This window comes from Colius striatus, chromosome 11 (assembly GCF_028858725.1).
Source record: "Colius striatus isolate bColStr4 chromosome 11, bColStr4.1.hap1, whole genome shotgun sequence".
Lineage (NCBI taxonomy): Eukaryota > Metazoa > Chordata > Aves > Coliiformes > Coliidae > Colius > Colius striatus.
Window position 1 is genome coordinate 10,638,216 of NC_084769.1, and position 24,409 is coordinate 10,662,624.

A 24,409-nucleotide genomic window follows, 5' to 3' on the forward strand; every position below is an offset into this window, starting at 1 on the left:
GGACAGAGTGAACCCCTAAGAAGGTTGGAGCCTCTACTTGGCAGCAAGAGGTGAAATCTTTCACTCAAACCTGCATGAAGGAGTTTTCACTTTCTGTCATGGGACTGATCCCCCTTCTACTCTTCCTTCCACTTGCTTTGGCTTTTAAGTTTTAAAGGACAAATTTGATTCAAAACCTTGCAATTTCCAAAAGCATAAGCTTCAAATTAATTCCTGGAAACACTTACTTTGTTTGCTTTCTGTTTGATTTTTATTTGTTGTTGTTTTCATGGTTTTAAAGAGATTCAGCTCTCCTGCTGCTGGGTGACTTGCATCAGCAGGCAAAGCCAACGAGGCCAGAGAGAGCACAAAACCCTCCTGCTAACCCCCCCTCCCTGTTCCAGAATCTCAGTGTTTGAAGCCATGCTAATAGCACTCAAAAACTTGCTTCTGCACAGGTAATTTTACTTTGAAAGCCTCTATTTAATTTCTCTGCACGTTTCCCTTCTGGTGAAGTGGCAGAAGTCTGCCATGAGAGTTTGGTGTGAACAAAGGCTGTTGGAGCGGTTTTGCCAGATGGGTTGGGGAATGCTGCTTCATCAGCATTTGACATACCATGCACGTTTTGCCATTGTCTTGTAGGGTGATCAGGAGAGGGAGAAATGTGATAAAAGCCACTCACTCTCTATTCAGCCATCTTTGCCCAGGCAAGAGTTGCCCCAACTGTGGAAAGGCAGACACAAAATCAAGTAGGACGTTTGATCACATTTGTCAGATCATTTTTTTTAATCCTTTTGTTTAACAGTTTTATCCTCATGAACATAAAGCTGCAATAGAAGCTCAGACACCTTGCAACAGTGTATTACAGAGTGCAGTCTTGCAGATTTCAGCATGCTGAGTGATTGCACACTCTAAAGAGTTTTTTTGCTAGCCACTATGGTGGTGTTTTTCACAAGATACCTCATGCTGCCCGGTTTAACTGAGTTTTAAACATCTCAAAGGCTTTCATTGCTTCCCTTCAAAGACTAATTGGATAAGTCTCAGAGGTACAGACTGGCAAAAGCCATCTTACTAAAGTTTCTTGCCAATCCTTGGAATATGCTAGAATAGCTCCTTTTTTTGGCATTCCAAAAAGATAGAAAGATCCAAATTGGACCTCTGTTATTTCTGAGGTCTCCACTGTTTGAAGAGGCAAAGGAAGAAAACTGAACCCACCACTGTCACTGGAGCATACCTGAGCAACGGATGTACAGCCAGAGTGGAAACAGCTCAGCTGTGCTTTATGTTCTCAGTGTCCAACATCTGTCACCACAACAGAGAGACTTTGAATCAGTAAATTTTAGGGATTAATTGGTTTTGCCTTTCAACCTCATGGTTTGTGTTAAAGGATGGCTCACAACTGCCATTGAGCAAATGGAATGTCTTCCCAGCTTCAATAGCAGGAGAAATTGAGAACATCTAAAACTCACCAGCTTGGCTTAGCCTGGAACATGTTGGAGATACACACTGGAAATCAAAGGTCACATTTAAGGTAGAAATAGCAGCTGAAAAATATCACTGTGGAACGAAACACAAATGTCTGTGACCAGAAACCCAAGGAAGAGCATAATGTTTTGTCCCATTTTGCCTTGCAAAATAATCCACTGCTACACAGGATATAAATGAGCAGATGTGCTTCAAGAACTGTTGATCTACAGCCAAGTCCCGCTTTTGGATATGTACACAGGACTCCCAGCACGGTCCATGGGACTTAACCATGTGTATCTGAGCATGGAGGTATCCTCCAGGTGTACAGTGTTAAAGCAAGCTTGATCTTTGGAGGGTTGCTCTCCTGTGCTCTGGTGGGCTCGACCTCACCATCTGCATCTCTTGAGTTAAGCCACTTCCTCCGTTACTCGCTGAGGTGCTGAGATGATGCAAGTGTTTGCTTAAATGCCACTGCCTCCATTTTCTCTGAACTTCCAGCTGAACCTAGGTAGAAAGGTCACAAAATACTTATTTCACCTAGTTTATCTTGGAGCCCTGTGTTGCAGAGAGCAATAGAACAGGAAAAGGAGAGCAGGGTTACCTTTGCCAAGGTTTGGATTTATGTATTTAACCCCCACTTTAAGGGGTGAGTTAGGGTAGGACCTGTTTCTTGTCTCTTCTAGTGATACTGTTGTTGCAACCACATGATCTTCTGGTAATATATTTTTCTGTTTAGTTGCAGGTGAAATTGGGTTTGGTTCAGATTTTTCCAAGATTTCTATTTTATTTATATATATAAAAAAGGGACATTTTGCCACTCTGAGGTAAATAAAAAAGCAGATTTTCTTCTCAAAACAACTTTTCCTGAACTCTGTTAAAGAATCAAAGCATTTCAAACCTCTCTTCTACTTAAAAGTGACTCTTTCTTCCAACCTTAGGCATGAATAATGTGGGAATTTTTTTTACCTTCCAATAACCTCAAGATCTCCCAGGTTTGGATAACATTTTACCTCACCTCAAAGTGCAAGTTCTATCCCAGAGGCCTGTGTGTTATCATACAACAAAGGAAACAGGCCCTCTTCCAAAAGCTTTAGCTTATGAGAGTTTAATAAACTGGATTGGATGCAGCTTTTGATAAATTCCTTCCCAAGGATCAAACAAGCAAAACAGGCATGGTATGGCAGATAACAAGGGTGTACATCAGCACCAGTTGATTGTCAGTGTGACTGTGTGCAGGATGGTGCTCCCACCCTCCATTCCCAGACAGTAATAACACTATCTGATTTACAAAAGGGCTGCAGTATAGTTGAGAGGTAAAGTTTGCAGCTGGCATACATTTCCTGAGGTTTGCCAGGTCTAGGAGGTATTTCAGGTAGTTGGGTAGAAAATCCTCAGATAAAAGGTGTAATTCGTTGAAGAATGTATCCCACAGATTAATTAGGCATGCTTGGGCAATAAAAAAGAATGTTACATACACAATACTCACCTCACCATTCAGAAAACAATAAAGTACAGCCACGACAAAGCCCTGAAAGATAAAAGAACCATGGTCAGAGAATTAGAACTGCAGTTTCAGCTTTTGAGTGGGGATGAGACGTCTCAAGGGAAATCAGACAACCTTGGTTTTGCCATTAGCACTCTGTTCTGTTGCAGAGTTATATCTCTTTTTCTTGTTTTAAAGAAATAATAGCTTGTCAAATATTACCTGGAATGATCCAAGAGCCAATTCAAAAAAAAGCTGAATTTCCACTGTGCCACTGCTTGCATCTTCAGGGAAAAAAGCAAAGATGATGTAGTGGACCCCAAAGAGAGGGATGAGGAGGAGTGTTGACTTTGCAAGTCTCCTGAGAATGAAAACAGAGGGAAAAGCCGGTGTAGAAGGAGAAAGAGGAGCTCAAGTGGTTTATGATGCCATAAAGTCATGATGTAGGGGACATACTTGTACTGGTTGAAATCACTGCCCCGTCCTTCAGGGGAGCTCAGCTTCCTCATCAGGATTCTTAAAATGTTGACAAAAAGAATGAAATTAATCTGAAAAAAAACAAACCAAAAGGAGGGACGTGGAAAAAAAACAACAAACCAACCACCAAATGCCAGAAGCAAATGCACAGTCACCACTTATGTAACTGCCAGGAATCAGCAGAGCTGGTTTGGGGTGTTTTGGTTTACCAGGCAGAACAGAGGGACTGGGGCTGGCCTGCCCATGTCCTTGTCTTCCTTGCAGTCCCTGCCTTTCCAGCCTGCCCAGCCACCCTGGCCTTGGGTGCTGGCTGCTTTCCCCCACTCGTTTGTTGCAACTTGAGTTATGGGGATGGTCAGGGTTTCTTATCTGGGCAGATCACCCAAGGGCAGGGAGATCAGGGACATCGGTAAGATCCAGCAAAGAGGCAGCTCTGGAGCTACTGCTTGCTAACTAGGACTGCAAATGCCGTTTACTCTCTGCCAAAACACACAGTGTGGTTTGGGATCATAGAATCACAGAATGGTAGGGTTGGAAGGGACCTCTAGAGATCATCCAGTCCAACCTCCTGCCAAAGCAGATTCACCTACATCGGGTCACACAGGAACATGTCCAGACGGGTTCTGAAAACCTCCAGAGAAGGAGACTTCACCCCCTCCCTGGGCAGCCTGTGCCAGGTCTGCCTCACAATTTTGTATCCCTAATTGATGGGAGAGATCATTAAGGGATGACTGAGGCAAAGCACTTACAAGTGGGGATAGGAGAGACTCAACACTCAAGTTCTTTGTTTTGTGTTTTCCCTCTCTTCAGAGGTGGATATCAGATGAAAATGCTGATCTACTGCTCAGTTTGAGTCAAGATGAAGCAATAACTGTTTGCTCATTTGACCCTCAGGCAAAGAGCAGGAGTTGCAAGGGAGGCAGAGCTGGCCTGAGTGTGCCTCTCTCCCAGGGCCAGCCTGTAGCACTGAGAAATGACCTTGGGTTTATCTGCCCTTTGCATCAGGCTCCTGGCTTCACCCACAGCATCACCCTTCCCTCCTCCTGCACCCACAGCCCCCCTTTTGCAACACCCTGTACCTGGATGTGACTGTGGGTGCTGGAGCAGGACCCTGTGGCTGGATGGTCTGGGCTGGTGAGATTGTCTGGAGAGGGCTGGAAGCTTGAGGAGGAGGGAGGAGAAGTGCAGAGCTGCAAAGAGCTCGGGGTGGTGAACATGAAGGAAAGACTTCAATATTTGGGGGATGCTGAGGTTCAGGTCAGGGGAATTCTGTGGGTTCTTTAACCTGTTAGGCCAGGCATGAGTAGTACTGTAGGCTGAGCAGGACTTTTTGGTGATAAAAACCACGGGGAAGGGGGGCCATCAGGATTCCTGCTGGGAAGGACAGCCTGGGGGCAGCACAGCAATGAATGTTAGCCTAGGAGCACAAAGGAGTTTATCGGCATTGATTTTCTGCCCTTTGAACTGCTAAGGACTGTGTGCTGTGAGGAATTAAGAGATTAAATCTGAATCATCCCGAAGGACTGCCTGCTTGTTTGTCTGTGGCTCTGCGCTTGAGAAAAGGCTCTTTTGGGTAAAGAGGCAGAGCCTTAAGTGGCTAAGCTAGATGTGGTCAGGATTCTGAGGAAACTTGGAAGGGCATAGTGGGTGGTGGCTGTCAAAAGATAAACGAAGACTGTGCTTTTTGCCTTGCAGAATACCTGAGCCTTGTTGGCATTTAAAAACTGCTGAGTGGCTCCTGGAACCTAAGGGTTGTTGCGTTAAGAAAGATAAATGCTGTGGCCTGTTAAATTGATCCCAAATCACTTGTGTAACCTTCTTGTCTTGTGGGAATGAAGGATTTGCTCTGTGGTAAATGAGAGCAGAACTTTAACCTACCATCTCTGCTGCTTGGGTTTCCAAGAGAGGGGGCAAGTGTTGCAGTTTGTGTTTTGCAACACAAAAACCTCGACCAACTCTCTGGCTCTCACTTGGGGTGCCAGCAGGTTACTTTTAGCAGCTTGTGTGTTTCTGTGCTAGGGCTTCAGATACATCATTGCAAAGCAGTCTGCCCCAGAACACACATGCTGGGCAGGACAACTATCTACAAGAAGCAGCTCCAGCCCCATGGTACCTAAATTTCTGAAGGTGAGCACCAGTAAATACTCAGATCACAGATACTAGGTATTACATGTACCAAACTGTCCTTCCTTGTCATCATACTGGACGGGTTCACACTGAATTTCAATGGCTGTGCCTTTTCAGTGAGCAATGCCAGTATAATGCCAGTGACAGTATAATTGCAGTTCACTAACATACAATGCATGCAGCCTGTGAGCTGCTTTCATTCCTGAGAACAAAAGCTAATGGTCATGTAAGGCAAGTTGTTTTTGCCTTTGCTGAGAAGGGCATTGAGTGGGACACACAAAGGCGATTGTACTGAAATGTACTACAGCCACTTGGTTTCTCCTCCGGATCCTTCCTTGAAACAGTCCAAAACAAGCTTTCACAAGCCAGCCAAGTTCATATGAAATCAACAGGATGTGGAAACCTGATCTTCTTTAAGCTCTTGCTTCTTGGGAGGACACTCTAGCTTTCCTTGTGAACTTAGCTTCAGGGCATTAGTTACTGACTAAATCCTGCTGAGCAGAAGTTGCTTAAGCGGTAATTCATGTGTCACGCCATTTTAGGCACACGTCTAAGATCAGTTCATTAACACACTTCTAAAGCATGTTGAATAGATCTCTGACTTCAGAGTAATTGAAAATACAGTTTGAATCTGCTTGTCCCAGAAAAGACTTACAAAAATAGACAAAACTATGGGGCCTCTAATGATCCACCAGGTATTGGCATTAGTGTTAATGTCCCAACACCTGTAAAAATAGAAGAGAAGGTGCAGTCAGTTATCAAAACACTGGTGTCTTTTCAAAGCGGTTTAGTCTGTTTTGCACTTCAAACAGGCCCCTTTTTCCTTCCACAAAACTAGTTTTGCTGTTTTCACTTAGTGCTACAACATTTCTGACAGAAAACTGTTCACCTGCACTGGACAAAAGTACAACCTGCCCTTAAAGTACAACCACTGTTCAAAATTGTGGCTGGGAGAAGAGAAAGGAACAAAGTCCCACTGATAAGTCAAATACAGATGCTGTAAACATTGTGCTCTGAATTCATACTTGAAGTCTACCTCCCACCCTTGGAAACGCTCAAAGGAAATTTGAGGCTCTCTCTGAAGTTGCTGAGCTGGACCTCCCGCCTACGCTGGGATCCAGGCTCACACCACAGCTGTGTGGTGGCTGGTTTGCTTGGCTGCCAGCAGTTAGAAGTGAGCAGGACCCTGTGGAGCAGCCTGTGTGGGGGCTGCATGCACCCTCAAAGTAACACCTTCCCCCCCCCCACCTCCCCAGCTTACCCAATATTTTCATGGAGTTGCCGGGCAGTCGCCCATGCAGCCACAAATACTGCTGGGGCACCTGCAATTGGAAAAGCTGATTACTGCTCCACAAGTCCATCCCAAAGGCAAAAGAAACCCACAGTTACTAAAAGGAGAACCAATACCCCATCCGAGGGTGATGAACCTCCAGAGGAACTTCCTTTCTGAGAAGAAAGAAATGACCAGGAGAGTGTGGAGGTACAGTCCCTCCACGAGGAGCCAGCTGTAGTTGGACATGATGCAATACTGAAAGAAGACCATGGTGAGCTTACACCCAACCTGAGGAAAGAGAGAAAGATTAGCTTCTGCCTGGGTTTGTATCTACCTTCTAACACAGAGAGAGAGCTGTACATAAATCTTGTAAAACAGACATTTCATAGTGATTAGGGGACTAAACAGATGGCCTTAAGATAGGCATTCACATGAAAAAAAAGCAGGACTGGCACTTGTAAATTTATTAATCAACTGCCTCATTAGCAAGAGCCAAATGTGTCATGGATGCATGGCTTTGGGTTACTGTCTCACTTAGAGGAGTCTCACTATTACTAAGTTATTGGTATCAGCAGCACTACTATCACCTTAAACACATGAATGTATTTGTCAGGGTTTTTTTACCCAAGAAAAAGGGCCAATGAAGACAAGGTAAAATTTGCTCTAAATGTTTTTGTTCAGCAACACAAGTCCAGGAAAACATGGGGGGAGGGGTGTAAAACAAAAAGCCTTTGTGTATGTGTGTTTTTCTTTCCCTCTTTAATACTTGTCTTTTGCTTTAAAGCATTGAACATCATCTTCAATGCCCACTGCTCCACCCCTCCCCCCTTTACAAGATATTTTGCTGCCAATACAAAGAAATAGCAAAAACCAATTCAAAACTTGGGAGTTTCATTTTTCCAGGCTCTCTATGTGCAAATCCATGTCTTACTGTCAGGTCTCACACTATAGTATGTCAGCAATATTTAATGTGTTCTGGTACTTTTCCTGCCAGCCCCGTCCACCAGGACCTAAAATCCATGTAAGAATCTCTACCCTGGTTGTGTCCTATGCTAGGCTCGAGAAACCCATGGTTAGACATTTCTGGGTCAATGTGCTGAACTGCTGTCTTCTGTGGCCATCTGTCCAATGCAGTAAAGATGATAAATGCAGATTCCTGCTTCAGACAGACCTGGATGTCCTCTGCTCCAACATTTGTAAAGGCATCTGTAGCCAGGAGGAGCAATGCCTGGGTTTCTATGTGTATACTCTAACCTGGGCTGCTTTTGTGTCTTCATGCCACCATCACCCATGCAGAATCCCCCCACATGGGGATATCTCAGCCAAGAACAACCAACACACAAGTGATTGGTTCCTTTCCCATAACCCCTCATGCTGAATGGCAAGCTGAGACAGAGATTTCCTTCCCTGCACACTAACTACTTCTGGGATCCTGCTGCAAACAGGGAGCAAGCTGGAAGGCAGAGGGTTACCGTGTATGCCCCACAGTAATTTGTGTCTTCTGAGGAAAACAAAACAGCATCCTTGATGAAGTTGGATGAGGCTCGCAAAATGAAGGATGTGAAGAGATGCATGTGGATATAGTTCCTTGTGCAGCGAAGCCTTCTGTTACAAAAACAGAAAGAACCTGTGAAATTACATTCCTAGCAAACATTGGTAGCTTGTGGCTGTAAACAGCATATTTCAATCCTTATTAATGCTCAATTGACAAATTAAGAACGTTGTTTTTCTGTCTGTGAAAGGAAGACTAATGCATTTCCCAAGGGGGATGTCTTAGAGAAGACCTGAAAATGTTGAAGCCACTTCTGCTCTACTCAGGTACTAAAAGAAGCTGAATGTTGCCAGAAGAATTACAATTTCACGCAAATGTGCTCAGTCTAGACTTCCCTTCCTCTTTTCTGAAGTAACAGGAACCCAAGGTGTTTATCCATACCTAGGTGAATTTTTCTTGGTTTGCCTGTACTAAATCTCTGTACAACCCAGATCCAGAGGCTGTGCAGCCTGAAGAGGAGTGTGCAAAGTAGCTGGGGTTTCTTCTGCCTGGAGGTGCCACCCTGAGACTCACTGTCAGGGAAATTAATTTCACTGAATAAGCAGCAAGGTACAAATTCCAGGTTACAAGGATGTATGAAAATAAGCTGACTGTCAGATTACTGCTGTAAACTTGAAACACTTTCCCAGAAGTCAGTTCAGTGGCACTTAGAGCCAAGTTTTAGCCACAAGTGGGGAAAAGAACAGCAGGGGGAAATACACTCTGTCCAAGGGATGCTGAAGTCATGGGAAGACCTCAGCAGGGAGGTGATGCAAATGCCAGCCTGCAAAACACCTCTGTTTTTACAAGGACAGGAGTGCACAATGTGAGGAGCAGCCCTGACACCTTCTGGGAGACAAGACTCAGAGATCACTTTTGTCACTTATTTCTGTGAAGGTTTTTAGAAATACTTCAAGTTTTAACTTGCCCTGAAAGCAAATGGAAGGATCTGTGTCAACTGAGATGACCAAAAGTCCTGGCCAAATGCAAACCAGAGATGCTTCTCCTCACCTAAAAGAGACCAGGACCACTAAGGCGATCGTCAGCGTCACGAGGGAGGTGCAGTATCCAATGGTGTACATGGTCTTCAGAGTCATGAAATAGGAACGCTGCAGGGGAACAGACATTCACATCTTTATATTTGACTATCTGGTCAAATCAGCCCACACCAAGAGAATAGTATCTCCTCCTATGTAAACAAATATAGTTTCTTGTCATATCAGCTACTGAAGTTTTACCCTGAACTGACTATTGGAGGTATTTGAACTATTCTGACTGTTTGTAGGTAGCATTTATGCTGAAAAACACCTGTAACAATAATCCCACCTGAGTTAAATCACAATATCATACAATCTGTCCTTGACCTATTCCTCCCCCCGGGCCCCAAAGCAGCAGGTCTGTGGCCACATGCCCTCAGACTCACTCTTGCCTCGTTGGTTGTGTCATTGACATTGTAGCCACACGCAATATCGGGTCTTGGGTATGGGTCTGACCACCCCTCACTCGTACAGTTTCGGTAGACAAAACCTGTGTGGTAACAACAAAAAAAAGACAAAAGCAGGTGTGATTGTTTCCAATTGTATCTTTGTCAGTCTTTAACTTCTAGAGTTGCTCCAAGAGCAAAGAGAATATTTCCCCCCAGGCAGTGATCTCCGCATAGCTGGAGGTGAAACACAGCTGAGCTGGTTGTGTTGATACTTGCCCAGTGTATTTGCATGGATCATAATGTTGTTTGCCCACTCAGGGGATGACTGTGATGGATGTGTTTTTGTTAATTGCAACACAAATAATAGTGTTCAGTACATCTGGTGTTTCTTGGCCACTATTCCAAGATCAGCAAACACATGACTTGTTCAATCAGAGTTACACTTCATGCAAACCTGACACTTTCCTGAATGCTCCCCACCTCCTCACTGTGGTTTGTCATGGTCTGAAGACAAACACAAAACTTTAGATGGTCACAGATTTTTGGTGACATTTAAATGAAAACCGAAAGGTTTGTCCCCACAGACAAGTCTGGGCATTATCTTATGCCATTGATTTCCTTGCTTACTTGAAAATTAAAGGCTAGGATGGGAATCCCCTCTCTTAAGTGAGACTTGTGAAAGCTAAATGCTTGAGTCCAACTGTATCCCTTGTGGCTGTCTTTCTAGTCAGTTGGGGAAAAAGAGGCATTTGCAGAATTCATCTTATTTTGAGACAGACATCTGTAGAGGGCAGTTTGTCTGACCCACTTCTGCTGGGATGCCTGACTTTTAGACTCCTACAGCTGAGTGAGATGGATTCCCAGCAAACTGCACAGAGTTGAATAGGTTCATATTCATTTTTGCCACTAAAGTGGAAGTGTGAAGTCCTAAACACCTTACACACACCTTATAATCTCTTTGGAAGAAAATTACTGTAGCAAGCATGAAGGTTATGCACTGAGGAGAAGAGAAACTTCTACAAAGAAGTCAAATCGCTGCCTGCTGTCCTAATAGCATTGCTCTGTCAGGTAGGAGCCACACTTTAGAAACGTGGAGTGAAATCCTGGCTTTGCTGCAGTAATGGAGGACCTGAAACCAGCAGCCCTTCTTAGTAGAAGCCTTGTCAGAAGGAACCATAAAAATCTACTTTTGCCCACACATTTAACCATGGTGACTCCAGGGCAGCTAGTCCCAGCAAAACGTCTCCACAGTGTTCAGGGAATGGAGGGAGATGCGTACACAGCACTGTTTGGCCCTAGTTTCTGCATTTTGGAGCTTTGCTGGGACTGTCAGGACAGTCAGGGCTCCTACTACCTTTGGAATAATTCTAATGACCTGACAGCATGCCTGCACTTGATTTGAACTCACCTCTGTGAACCTGCAAGGCACAGCAAGGATGCTGAGACCTCCAAGTGGGAAGAGCTCTGTGTGTGTCACTAATCAGGCTGTTATTTGGATGCTTTTATGAACCTCATGTTCCAGCTTAGCATCTTTGAAAGGGTCAGCCTGCTTTTTAAACCAGGTTTTCTATGTTCTGCTGCAGTGCAGCAACAGCAGGAGAGAGACAGCTCTCTCAAACCATTCTCCCCAACCTGCTTTGGCACTCAGTAAGGGAGTGAAATGGTGGCAAATTCGCTACTTCAGCCTCAATTATTAAGACACATGTACTTAACTCGAGGCAGAATGTTGTGCTTGTAAACGTGCCTGTATCTGGTTTTTGGCTGAGGTTGTCAAAGCACATCAGGCAAGAAGAGGCAAAGGCCTGTGTTGGTGTGTGCATGCAATTGGGCTACACGCAAAGCATGACAGATTATGCAATGCATACTATATTGTTGACCTAAGCAAGATTTTTAACAGTGCTACCTGCTAACAGGTAACACACACCAAATATACCCCACTTGAGCAAACTCAGGGTCTGCAGTCTGACTAAGGATTGGTGCTTGGTGTTTCATGATGCCTTGGAGGTTTTTGGAGTCACCTAGGTGATGGGGAACACTGGCTAAAGGCATGACTGGAACTGGAGACATCTGATGTGGCTTTCTCCTCTGCCCCTGAGTTCCCAAAGCCATCATACCTTTCCAAACTTCTTGCCTGAGACACAGTGTGCAGGTCTGGATGTGAACTTTGATTATGTCACTTGGATTCAAATTATTTTGTTTCTTTGGTCTGTTATGTGGGAAGGGGCCAGACAATCTGAGCAGCAAATGCAAGCCTAGATGTCAGCACAAAGCTCAACAGCACAGGGACCAGGTGTTCAGAGCTCTCTGCATCCCTTAACACATGGATCTTTGGCATTTGTGGCTGCCCATCTGCTTGGTCAGTGGTGAGGAGAGAAAACTTTTGCTGTTTTTTTCAAGCAAACAGATCTCTGGTTTTCTTTTGCAAAATTGCTTTAAACAGGGCAACGACTGTAGCAGTAATTAAAATGCATGAGTCACAAGCCAACCACAGTATAAAATCAGAGAAGAATGTGGCTATGAGAATGAGAATAAACTATTGCTGACTTTGACCTAAAATGCCAGATGCAGAGACCAAAATAAGATGCAAATGCCAACCGACCATGTCTTGGGTTTCTGTTTTGAACACTGTCACTCTGATTACTGCTTATCAGAAATAGCTCAGCTCTCAGCTTCCCGATAAGGAGGGCAGCTAAAGTCTAAAGCTGTTAGTCTGTCTGCAAGATAATGCAATGCACCTTTGAGATGTAATGATGACCTTTGGATGTACGAATTCCTGGTTTTGTCCCCGGTTGGAAGGCTGGAGGCAAGGAGCAGTTCCCTCTAGTGGCTGGAGCGGCAGGGACTTCATTGAATGCATTTAAGGGCGGGTATCACTATGCTAAAGATTTGTGAGAACATGCCAGACAGATGGTTTCTTCAGCGATCTGTGTCTTTGTGTAGTTTATCCTCTGTCTTTCAACCAGATTATAGGATTTAATGGGCAGCCACTGTTTGTGTGTCCAGAAAGCAGCACGGGTATTTGTCTTAATCTGAATGGCTCATGTCTGATTTTATTTAAAGAGCACTAAGTGCTTCTCCTCTGATTTATCTAATCCTTATTAGACAATCTAATACAATTCCTCCCTCCATAAAATTAATCTGTCTGCTTTTCTGAAAGTACTGGGCCTCATTAATCTGTGTCCTGCAACTGAAGAATGCAAAACCCTCTTCCGATTTGAATCATTAACTCACTAAAGAGAAATGTAAGCACATTTCTTGGGCTTTGCTGAAAAGTGGAAATGACCAGAAAGCAGGCAGAAACTCCTACTTAGCTGCTCATGATTACTGTAGCATACTGGGAATAAATTTCTAGCTTAGAATCACAGAAAATGAACAATAAATGTTGCTTGAGCTCATCTCTTTTTGAGGAAGTTTGTACGTACAGAAGGTAGCACAGATATTTCTCTTCATCTGAATGGCTCATGTCTGATTTTGTTTAAAGAGCATTAAGTGTACTCTTTAGAAAATCTGAGTTCCCATGACTTTGGGCCATTTGTGTGGATCCTATCCCAGCCAAGGGATGAACCCTCAGTGCAGATTTCCCCTTCCCCCCTACTCACATGGCCAATTTGCCAAAACTTGTATGAACTTAATGCTGTGTGAAGTTTTGTCCCCCTTAGGCTCAGCTGAGATCAGTCCCTTGCTCTAAGAGTTATTAGAAGGGGAAAGATGGGCAGGAGTACATAAACACAGATCCTGAGTAGAGAAAACTCTTTCTGTTTAGAAACCATGTTTAAAAGACTGATTTTTGGGATAGCTTTTCCTTCCTGCACTTTTCTTCACCTGGCTAATTAAATATAAACACTTAAAACTTCTTGCTACTTTATTTCAGGCTTTCCCATGTTTAGTTCAGTCTTAGAAATGGAGCTGCTGAGTGACCACTGGTCTTTAAAAGAAGTAAGGACACAATTTCCCTTCAAGTTCAGATCTGATAGTGACATCTTTGTAAAGAACCCATTTAAAAATAAAATAACAATTAAAAAACCACCTGGGCAAGAAGAGTATGTTTTTAGTGTTACCTTTTTTCCCAGTCAGCATCTGGAAGAATTCAGGGCAGTGAGCACTGACGATCTGTCCCACAGCAGACGAAGGCCAGCAGTTCATGTTATCCCACATTCCAACACATCTGCCTGGGGAGCAACAATAAAACACCATCCACCATCTCCCAGGTACAAAGCACCACGAAACTTACTCCAGCAATGAAACACTATGAAACATCTCCAAGCAATGAAACACTGTGTGACATCCCACAAGGCAGCTACAGGAATGAAGATGCTCAGTACTCTGAAAAGCAAGCTGGATGAGACAGAGCAAGTCCTGCAGAGACCTCTCAAGACCTGCATAGGACAAGACAAGTCCTGCTTTCTTCAATCCAGCCCCAGTAAACTCCAAGCCTATCCCATTCTGGTCCTGGACTTCACTGGTCTCTACTAGCTGGATAATAAGCAATGTGGGCCATTGTGAATTTTGCATCCAGCCCTTGCCTATCCATCTGTCTTCTGGTAACTATCAGATGGCCCTGGAAAGATGAAGGAAACCAGACATGAATTTTTTAGTCCACTTTTTGGTCTTTCCAAAGCTTCCACTTTGAGTCACCCTGATATTTTCCTCATATAATACTTTTGTAAACAGAAAAAGATACAACTTGACTAGGAGTTTAAACAGCTTTGGAAGGATACTGGGGAAAGGGCAGAGAGGAACAATACCAGTATCATCCTTGTATCACCATAAATACTTCTCTGCTTGTTTATCTTTTTCATAAATGCCAAGATGTTCATTATACCAAGATGTTGCTGGAGTGAGTAATGCCAACAGACCACTCACTAGGCTTGGCTGCAGGTCTCAATGGCTTTTCTGCTGCAGGACAGCAAAACTTTGCCGAGTCTCTGGGACTGTAAAAGCAAGGTTATCACATTTAAAGGCTGAGGCAAAACATGGATACACACCAATAGTCTGGCAAAATCTGCCTGTAGTGTTACTCTTTCCAAGGTCAGGCCTCTGATAGTGTGACATGTCTGCTGGAGAATCTCAGAGCAACCATTGAACCTAGAGTCCCACTGGGCTCTCTTCAGGAATAGAGACTGTGGCTGCTGCTTTCCCTGCACCTTCTGCCACCTGAAGCCTTCATTAGCTGCAAGGACTGACTGAAAGTGCCCAGATTCACCTCATTTCCTTCCATTAGGTGCAGGAGCTGCTTCTGTTAAGGATGGGCTTGTTGTGGTCCCCTCCTACAGTCAGAGTGTGAGGCAGACTTCTCCGGCTGCATATTCAGCTTGGCTGCTTTGCCTTCTGGCAGGGCTGGTAATGATGCACCAGGGAGACAACAGTCAAAGGAGCACAGTATGATGGTGATCTCAACTTAGACATTTTGTTTAGGTGCTTGAAGCTGGCATGGATGAATTTTGGTCTGTGGTGCAGAGTGTTAATAGAAAACACCTATAGCTGATGCCCCTTGTGCCACAGAGCAACTGTAATTCTGGTCTTATTTTGCTCTTCTGTGGCCACATGCTGAAATCATTCAGGTTGATTCTCTTTTGCATCCACTCACTGTCAGTGGTTTTACCAAAGCTCCTCTGTGGATTTTGTAATATGATGGGGAAAAAAAGAGGCCACTGGAGCATACCAGGACCACCCTACACTTGGCAGGTCCTGGTGTGTACCAAATGCCCTGTATGCTTCCTGAAAGCAGGAGGGAGGAAGTGCTGAGTGCTCTCCTCCAATGTTTTGTGCTTCCTAAAGACAGCTTTCAGTAGCCTAATGAAAATATTTACATTTACAGAAATGTATTGATTTCCTCCTGCACAACAGTCCTAGTGCCTAGAAATATAGAGCTTTCTGCAGCCAGGGCACCTCAGCTCTAGCGTCCTCCCTGTGCCAATGTTTACATGACTTGGTAACCATTTACTTCAAAGCAATTAATTGCAAATGAAATGTCACCTTGGGTGATATTTATGCCTAGCTGTGCTGCAACATTTGGGTTATCAAACCTTCATGCCAACACTACTGGCATAAAGCCCCCAAATCAGACTCAATGCACAGAAAATGCTGTTGGGATGGTCTCCTTTAGGGAAGAGAACACAAAAACCAGCCAAGCCCTTTCTCCTACAGGAGGCCTTCTTGCCAGGTCTGGGGGGAAGAAAGCCAGTGCCACCCACTTTTACCTACCTAAAGTACCTTCAAGCTACTGGCACCACAAGGACAGAGGAAAAATAGAGCCACTTCTTACTTATACTGCAGGAGGATAAGAAATACCTACTGCTCGGGTACTTCATGTCTGATTCACCCACAACTAATCCTCTGTGTTTATACCATTTTCACAGGGCTGTGAGCACTGCAGTGAAGACAGCACTGTGGACGCTTGTCCCTTGCTTTGCCCCTCTTCCTGCCACTCCACTTGATGCTGCCTGCCCACACCAGACAAAACTTCTGAGGAGATGAAGGAAGGATGTGGTATGCAGGGCAACCTAAACCCTGAAAAGCTGGCTTCCTTTCTCCCTGTGAGATCTGCCAAGGACAAGCACCAAATACTCCAAGCTTTATTTCTCTGTTCTTCAAACTAAAGTCCCTGTATGGGATTTACTTCACATGGACCTTAGACATGCAGATAACCAAAGGCTGGAGATGTTTGCAGAATACAAGCAATTATTTACCAGAATAAAAATCATTACTCCATAATTTAATGAGGTAACAAACCCTTCTTGAGTAAAGACCCATCAGAAGGAAATTCCTGATCTCTCTCTTCAGAAACTAATACTTGGGGAAAGATGTATATTTTACCCTTGTTTATTTTTATGAGATTCACTGCCAGGAGTTGTATTTGCAGTTATACAGAGAGGGGCTTAGTCACCTTGGCCACTTTCAGCTTAAGGCATCCTGCTACATGAGTAGTCCTGAGCCCATGGCAGTGTGCTGTGTTTGATCCAACTTGTAGAGTTAACAAGAATTGTGACAACTGTTGGGAATGCTTTCTCAAAGATTTAACACAATCCTTTACTTGTAAATTCTCTCTCTGTAGATTTGAGGCGAGTGGCACAGAGGGTAGAATCACGCTGTTTTAAAATTTCCTGTAACTAAAGGCCTCAGGGGAATTTTTGATCTGGATCCAACTTAAAACTATTTCAAGTCTCTGCTGAGGAGCTACTATTTGATTGAGGTAAAATGAGACCACCTATAAAACAGCACTGCAATACTAGTGTTAATCCACACCTGCACGGTCCTGGGAAGTTTAACTTGTGTGTATCTTTAGTGCTCTGGTGCAGAGAAAATGCAGAGGCATCTCTTGCCTCCATCCAATGTGCTCTGTGAGATGCTTGACCCAGCTGCTGTCTGGAGGAGCTAACAGCTCATAGGCAAGCTTCAATAATTGCTTGCAGTTTTTTCTCTGAGCCCTCTTTCACATGAGTGCACTTGCTCACCTGTGAAAGCTGTCTACATGATGAGAACTCAGAACTGCAAGAGTTCCCCAGACCAATATGCAACCATAAATTCTCTCTGAAATACAGGAGCTCTGTTATGTGACAGTAAGTTCAAGCAAGGAAGAAGCAATGAGGACCTTCAAGCCACGTGATTTAAATGTTGGCTGCTGATATTCATTGATTTTGATAGCAATGGTAGTTAAGTAAATTTGCATTTACTGGGATGAATATGTAAAAATGTCCTTGTCCAAGGTGAGAAGAATTCCATTCCTTTGCAATTTGTAAGCTTTTGTTGCCGATGTGCTCCCTAGTTGTGAGGACTGCAGTTGAGCAGCTGAGTTAAAAGGCTCTTTCAACTCTTATTGTGATAGCAAGGTCAAAAATCTCACTCTAGGAGCCTTATAATAGATCTTACTTGGTTTTTTTGCTCCTAAATGAGAGATGCATATGTGATGCATGCATCTTGTGGGAGGGAATGTGGAGGTATCTGATTTTGAGGCCACTCAGCTCACTCGAGAGCAGTTTTTTATCAGGCATATTCATTCAACCTTTACCTGAGCTCAGGAGTAGATCGTTTTCAGGTGTTGTATTCTTTGCCTCCAGGAAGAGAGCCTCAGCACATCTTTCTTCTTCCCTTTTCAGGACACTCAGGAGGTCACAGACTGGAGGGACAGCTCTGCTCTGTCAATTTTAAAAGCAATGGAATCAATTTTCCTCATAACACTTATGTCCCCTTGACAGGATTTACCCTTCTTATGCTCACATTTCCCATGCAACCCTATCAACTGATTGCAGGCAATATTTCCTTCAAATACAGTCAATTTCTTGAAACACAGTCAATTTCCCTAAGTCTCATTTTTAATAGGAGCAGCAGGCAAACACAGTCTGAGTTTCTGCCTTCTCCTGTTTGCTGACATTACTATTATTGAGAAAAATGAACACGTTATTCTGCTAAATTAAGTGCATGAGCAGCATGCTGTTCCAGAAGACCACAGAAACATCCAGGGTACTTCTGGCCTCTCCTAGAGCAACAGGGAATTAATTATTAGTCCCTGGCAGTGTTAAGCCATAAACCTGGCAGGTAATTTTCCTGGGCATAAGGGATTCAAATATTTCTCCTGGTTGCATTCACATGACCTGTTTCATTGCTGCTGATCTGGAAGCTGCAGGACCCAACCTGGAAGCACAGTCTCACCCAGATTTTTGGAAGAAATTTGTCCTGAGATAATTTTCTCACCTTCCTGACTTGCCCCATTCTCCTTTCTCACATGGCAGTGTAGAAATGTTAGTCCTAACTCAATCCAAACACAGCAATTAAACGTGTAGTTTATGTTATATGTAGCTGATCAAAATGAATGTAACAGCTACTGACCATTCACACAGTGTGTATTAAAAATCATTGCAAAATGATTTGCAGGACAAGGTCCCAGTGATGCCTTGCAGTAAAATTGTACTTTTACTGGTTTTGCCAGTTTCTATTGATGCCAAGAATGAAAACATTGAATATAAGTGGATTGTTATTGTAACAAATGAGATAATTTAACCCTCATGAAGAAAACCAATAATCTTTATGAATTCCCACTATGGTACTTATATGTACATACACATATATATATGAAAAGATGTATATACAAACACATACTTAAAAGATTAAAAGCAAATCATCAGGCTGTCTTATTTGAAAAGCATCAGAGATCTTTTTATAAGCTTTGTGTAGAAAAAAATAATGGCAATGTCATATTATTACTCAACCTAATCAGTCTTGTAGCATTGCTGATCACTTTCAGATTAGATTTAGGAGAGAGAATGATTACTGAAAACCTCATAACGAGAAGTAATACTTCTCTGCAATTAAATTTTAACCTAACAGATAGCAGCAACTATATTCCCACTCATTTTGGCTGGAAGTATTCTGGGTATTGTACTTCTGAATAAAGCTTGATCTTTTCAGCAAAGTAGCATGCCTCATCTAATTGTCATGTTGTGTTTAACTTCGAGCATCTCTCCTTTCTCTTTGTGTGTCATAAAATAAATAAACCAAAACCTGTTTATTTTGCATAATGTAATTAATTTTCTGGAGCCATACATGCAAAGAATTCAGAGGAAATAAACGATCCTCTGATGCCAGGATTTAAATGCCTTTTTAACTCATGTAATACTTGAAAAGAAAACCATAAAAATCCATTTAATCTGTGAAAAAATAGAACTGTCTAACTGGAGGAACATGCTTAAAGAAATGCAATTGGATTTAGTAGTTTCAGTTGTTAGCTGAAGGTTGAATTTGATAATCTCTAAATATTGTCAGGTTTTTAAACCGTTAATTATTTATCACTTTCTATTGTTACCTATTTGATTACCAATAGTAAAGCAATTTAGTACAGTTTCAGAGTTTACAAGTAAAGACCTAGAACATACTTTTTCTGTAGTACCTCTGTCCAAAAGTTACCTTGAAAATACATTCAAAAGCAACATTGGTGCTGAGCATTTGAAGTGGCCACCAGAAGCGGTCTGGTTTGCACACGGGTTGTTCTAGATGACACTGAGCGTGAGTAAAACTAAATGCTAACATTAGTAATGATCTCAAACACAGGAGCATTCTTCATCTTGAATAAGCATATATATCTTGTTGTTTCTTTTAAGAACTATAGGTCCTAAGAACGCTTTTGTTTCAGAGATTTAAAGCCTGCAGAATATCTTTATGGATAGAGTGAGGATGAATGCTTTTAACACGTTCAGCTGTGAAAGCTACCCTGATTTTCTTACATAAAATGCATTCCTCAAGCAGGAGCATGGTGTAGTTCATGCCTGACAATTACTGTTTTACCCTGCTAAGTTATGTCCACCTTATTCTGCTGTTGAGATTGATACCGCTGCCCAGTAATAGACATGGGTGTTACAGGATTTTAAAGTCAGGGAAAGCAGAGAGCCTGCGGGTGCTGTTTTAAAGCACTTGTTTTCCACGAACACTGTTGCTCTGGCTGTCTTTGTCAACATTGGCATCCGACCTGGCCACTGCAGGTCTGGCACAGCTGTCTGCCGAGCAACATAAATTCCCACTTCCCGCGCCACAGTCAGATAATGCCTCTCTGCTACTGACTGCGCTCAGGCTCACTCGCGTTCACCCTCCACAGCCGAAAGCAAACAGCCCGCCCCCGCCCCACGAAATCGAGGAAAATGGGCTTGTCTACATGCAGTTTCTTCATCTCTTCCTAACCAGTTCCCTGAAACAGCTCCCAAGATGTCAGATTTTCATGAGAGGAGCAAGACATCTTTATATTTTGTTTAAAGAAAATGCAAGATCCCAAAACCGTTCCAAACAGAAACAGCTGTGGTAACTAGATGTCCAAAACGGGCAGAAAGCTGCAGCTTGTGGTATCGAAAGCAACAGCCGACTATGATTTTTAACCTGGGAAATGAATCAATCTAAATGCTATTTCATATAAGTGATATTTGCAGCCACACAATTCTCAGCCATTTAATTTGAAAGTAAGTGGCTTTAGTTTAATGAGAGGATTTAAAGAAGAACAAAAGATGCCTGGCAAAATCAAAATAGGTATTTTTAAGGATTAGAAATGAAACAAGAGGAAGGAGGTGCTCTCAGTGGCACCCTGAGCAATGACATCTATTTACAGAGTCCTTTAGGTAATATGTAGGAATAACAAACTAAAATAACAAGCAAATCATCATAGTCATTATTTTTATTGCAGAAGATTATCAGAAAGAAAAAAACCCAACTTTGCAGATTGCATTCACTCCGCAGTTAAAACGTCTAGGCAGAGCTCAAGTTTTCTGAAAGTTTGAACCATATAGAAACTGATTTTCCCATTCATTGCAGCCCAGGTTCAGCTGTCCCTCCTGAGCTGTCTGAGCTCTGGGAGCTCAGCACCGACAATCTGCCGTGTACATTCCCAGTAAAGTGAGAAAACTAAAAGAAAGAAACCAAACTTTGTGGATCAAACATCACTTTGCGTGCCTTCAATTTGAATCACAGGAGGCTTTGGTAGTGGTGGGCATTCCCTCTTAGGAGGATTGCTGGCTGGTGTAAACCAGTAAAGCTTCACTAAATGGCATCAAATCTTCCCTCCTTCATCACAGAATCCGCTGTTTACCAAAGCAGGTTACTAAAGACTGCTGTCTTTTTATAGCAATGGGGAAAGTGAGGCATGCCACTGGCTTTATATAGGTGGGGAAACCGAGGCATCTACCATCTAGCCACCTGGCTACTGTCAATTAGTGCAGGAAGCAGCAAAAGCAAGAATAACATTAAATAAACCAGCTTCTACACAGACTTTTTAAAACTAAGATACCACGACTTGATGGAATAGAGGTGCACCTACTCAGACAACTTGTGCTTCCATGCAATTGTGAATAAATAGCTCTGAGCACCTACCAGGGTGGTTGAAATCCAGAAGATGATCACCCAGATGGTCCACATAGTCAATCACAGTCCGTTTCCTTCATCCCTCACACACCAGAGGTCACTGGGCTGTCTGTATCTTCTCCACTGTGGCTCCTAGTTCCTTTCACTTCATCCTTCTCACTCCACACTTTTTTTCCTTCCCAGCTTTGACCATCCTTAGCCAATGTTTCTCTCCAGCTGCTGAGCCCCAGAGAGCACCAGCAATGACAGACTCCCCCCACTCTTCCCCGTCCACTCTCCGAGAGTTCTCCTCCTCCTCTGCAGAAGCCTCCTGTCCCAAGAATAACAGCACCTCTGTTGAGCATGTTCCTACTATCGTCTGCCTCCCCTCACAGCTGTTATTCACTGTTATCGATGGGTGTCGCTGAGGAATGATCATTCCTCATGCTCCCATGATAAGGGACCAAGCAGGACTCTCATGTAAGATGTTGTCCTACAATGACAGATGTAATCAATCAAGGGGAAATACAGCCCTGGAATAAGTGCCCTGCTGAGAAACAGGGTTGGAGGAATGTGATGCAGGCTGTCTGCACTGCTTCTGCTCCTGACAGCTCTGCACATGCCTCCTGCAGTGAGCACACATCCCTGAGAGCCAGAAATCAGGAGGCTGGCAAAGCCTGCTGCAGGAGAGCTGTCACCTCATGCCTCCCCCCATGCCTAGGAAAGCACAGCTGCTGGAGCTGAGGGCAACCTCAAACCTGAGGTGGGTACTCAAGAAAGGGCAGACGGGGGATCTACTCTTCCCATCCCCTCCAAAGAGGACTCTAAATGCTCCCTGGACTTCACTCTCTCATCCAGTATCCAGAGAAACAGCCAGTGTGCATTTCATCCCAATACTATATGTTGCAAGATATCATTACATTTGGATCTCTGTGGTACCTTGTTGGTGGGATGTACATTCTTTGTTTTCCCAGGTTCTGTTTCTGTGGCAAAACTATTGCAAATGGTCTATGTGCTTACCGTGGGCAAATGTTCCCAGCTGCCAAGACAGGCACTCCAAACCCTTTCTTGCCAAGTCCACTTGTAGCACAATATTGAATACAGGCTCTAAAAAGAGCCAAAGTTTGCATTATGCACTACTGCCCTTTCTCAAAGCACCAAAGTCCTCAGCTTGGTAAAGTGCCTCAAAACATCTTTTACCATATTTTCCAATTTACTATCACCTATCATCCCAGACAGATAAATGTGATGGGAGGCTGCCTGAAATTCAGGGTTTGCTGACCTATCTACTGTGGGTGTGCTCCAGATCTGCCAGTAAAGTCAATAACTACGGCAATAAACTATTTGTCTTGTTACCCATGCACAGAAAATTCAACTATTGCATTAAGCAGGTCATCTGCTGAGCAACACAATGAAGGGACCTGGGTTTTCTAGTGAGTGTTGCCCTTTCCCATGCTCACTCTCCCACAGTAACTCCATGTGCTCCTTAGGACAGCTGAATTGCAACGCTCTATTTCCCTACACACCATCCTCATCTCTCCCCACATCCCCAGAGCAGAAGTCGGGTAAGCAGCAGTATCTGCAAATGTTTCAGTCTTCCATACCCCTGTTTACACTAAATTTGTAGCAACTTTCATTTCTTGAAGAGCTCTGCTTTTCCAACAGTTTGGCTGCAGTTGGTCAGAGGATTAAACAAATAGTTAAAAGGAGATCTGAGTGGCAGCCAGACAGTGTCAATATAGTAGTCTGAAGAAACCACATTGTCAATGCTGCATCATCTCAGTGGGGTGCCAAGTCATTCTCTCTCTTCCTTTGGCTGAAGGAATATTTTATTATTCTATGCATATTGTAACAACTTCCCCTGAAAGACACCACTCTTGCTTGTGTTTGTGTAATTGAGGGAGCTTTGCTCCTGGACATAGTTCTAATTGTGGGGCATTTTCTGAAATAGAAAATGGTTGCCCATGAATTTCAGAGAGACAACATTGGATTTAACAGCAAGGGTATGAACGAAGAGCCTAGTATCTTGCAACTCTGCTGTTTGATTCATCTGCAAGCTGAGTGTTTAAAGAAGTCAGGTGCCAAATAAAACCTGGAAACTTCCCACCTGTGCAAACCATTGCATGACTTGCAACACAGATATCAGTGCAGTGGGATAGACAGAGCGGGCTGTGAAACCCAAGAGCAGCAACAAACTACAGAGAATTATTACCAAGACTTCACATATCCCAGAATGAAGTGTTTAATTAAAGAATGTAGCATTGCACTTGGCTGTGAGCATCTACCTTCATTCCAACTCAGGATATCCATTGTAAATTTGTCACTGATGCAATTTCTTTCAAGTCTATAATCTAATCCAGAAGCAAAACAGCAGCATTTGTTCATCTGATCTTGGAAGACTTTTAATTGTAACTTTAGGAGTAAATAAAAGAAATTACTTGGCTTTATATTACTCTGATTGTAGGATTGTTTATTTATCAAACACTAACTGACTTTGGTGTTAAATATTTATTTAATAATACTTAAAATTTCCATTAGTGCTTCAGTCTAATAACATTCTTTTGCCTTCTTTTGCTAAATAATTAAAATGTTTACGATGCCTCTATATAGCTTGACAATCAGGCCACGCATCGTTGATCGGATATTTGGAATACAGAGATTAAATTGAGCTGAAAATTACCTATTTTTCAATATTTATGAATACTAGCCTTCCCAAAGGAACCTGCAGATTTGTTGGCTGATAATCCCCTCTTTTCACCTACCTTTTCCATTGATTTGCTACCTCTCAGGAAACCTTACAGAGTGCTTTTCCAGAGGTGCTTCATATTCAGC

The 24,409-nt window shown here is 43.2% G+C and overlaps 1 protein-coding gene across 1 annotated transcript; it reads right to left on the reverse strand.

Moving 5' to 3' along the window:
* Positions 1–1,776: 1,776 nt before the first annotated feature.
* On the reverse strand, positions 1,777–21,829 carry SCTR (secretin receptor). The gene is made up of 13 exons (XM_062004760.1): positions 21,608–21,829; positions 17,772–17,898; positions 13,822–13,932; positions 9,761–9,864; positions 9,349–9,446; positions 8,279–8,411; positions 6,941–7,094; positions 6,795–6,855; positions 6,189–6,258; positions 3,386–3,477; positions 3,152–3,290; positions 2,933–2,974; positions 1,777–1,950 (listed from the first exon to the last, which is right to left on the reverse strand). Exons 1-13 carry the CDS (start codon positions 21,650–21,652, stop codon positions 1,777–1,779), a joined length of 1,350 nt encoding a protein of 449 aa, XP_061860744.1. The 5' UTR covers positions 21,653–21,829.
* Between the last annotated feature and the right edge of the window lie 2,580 nt (positions 21,830–24,409).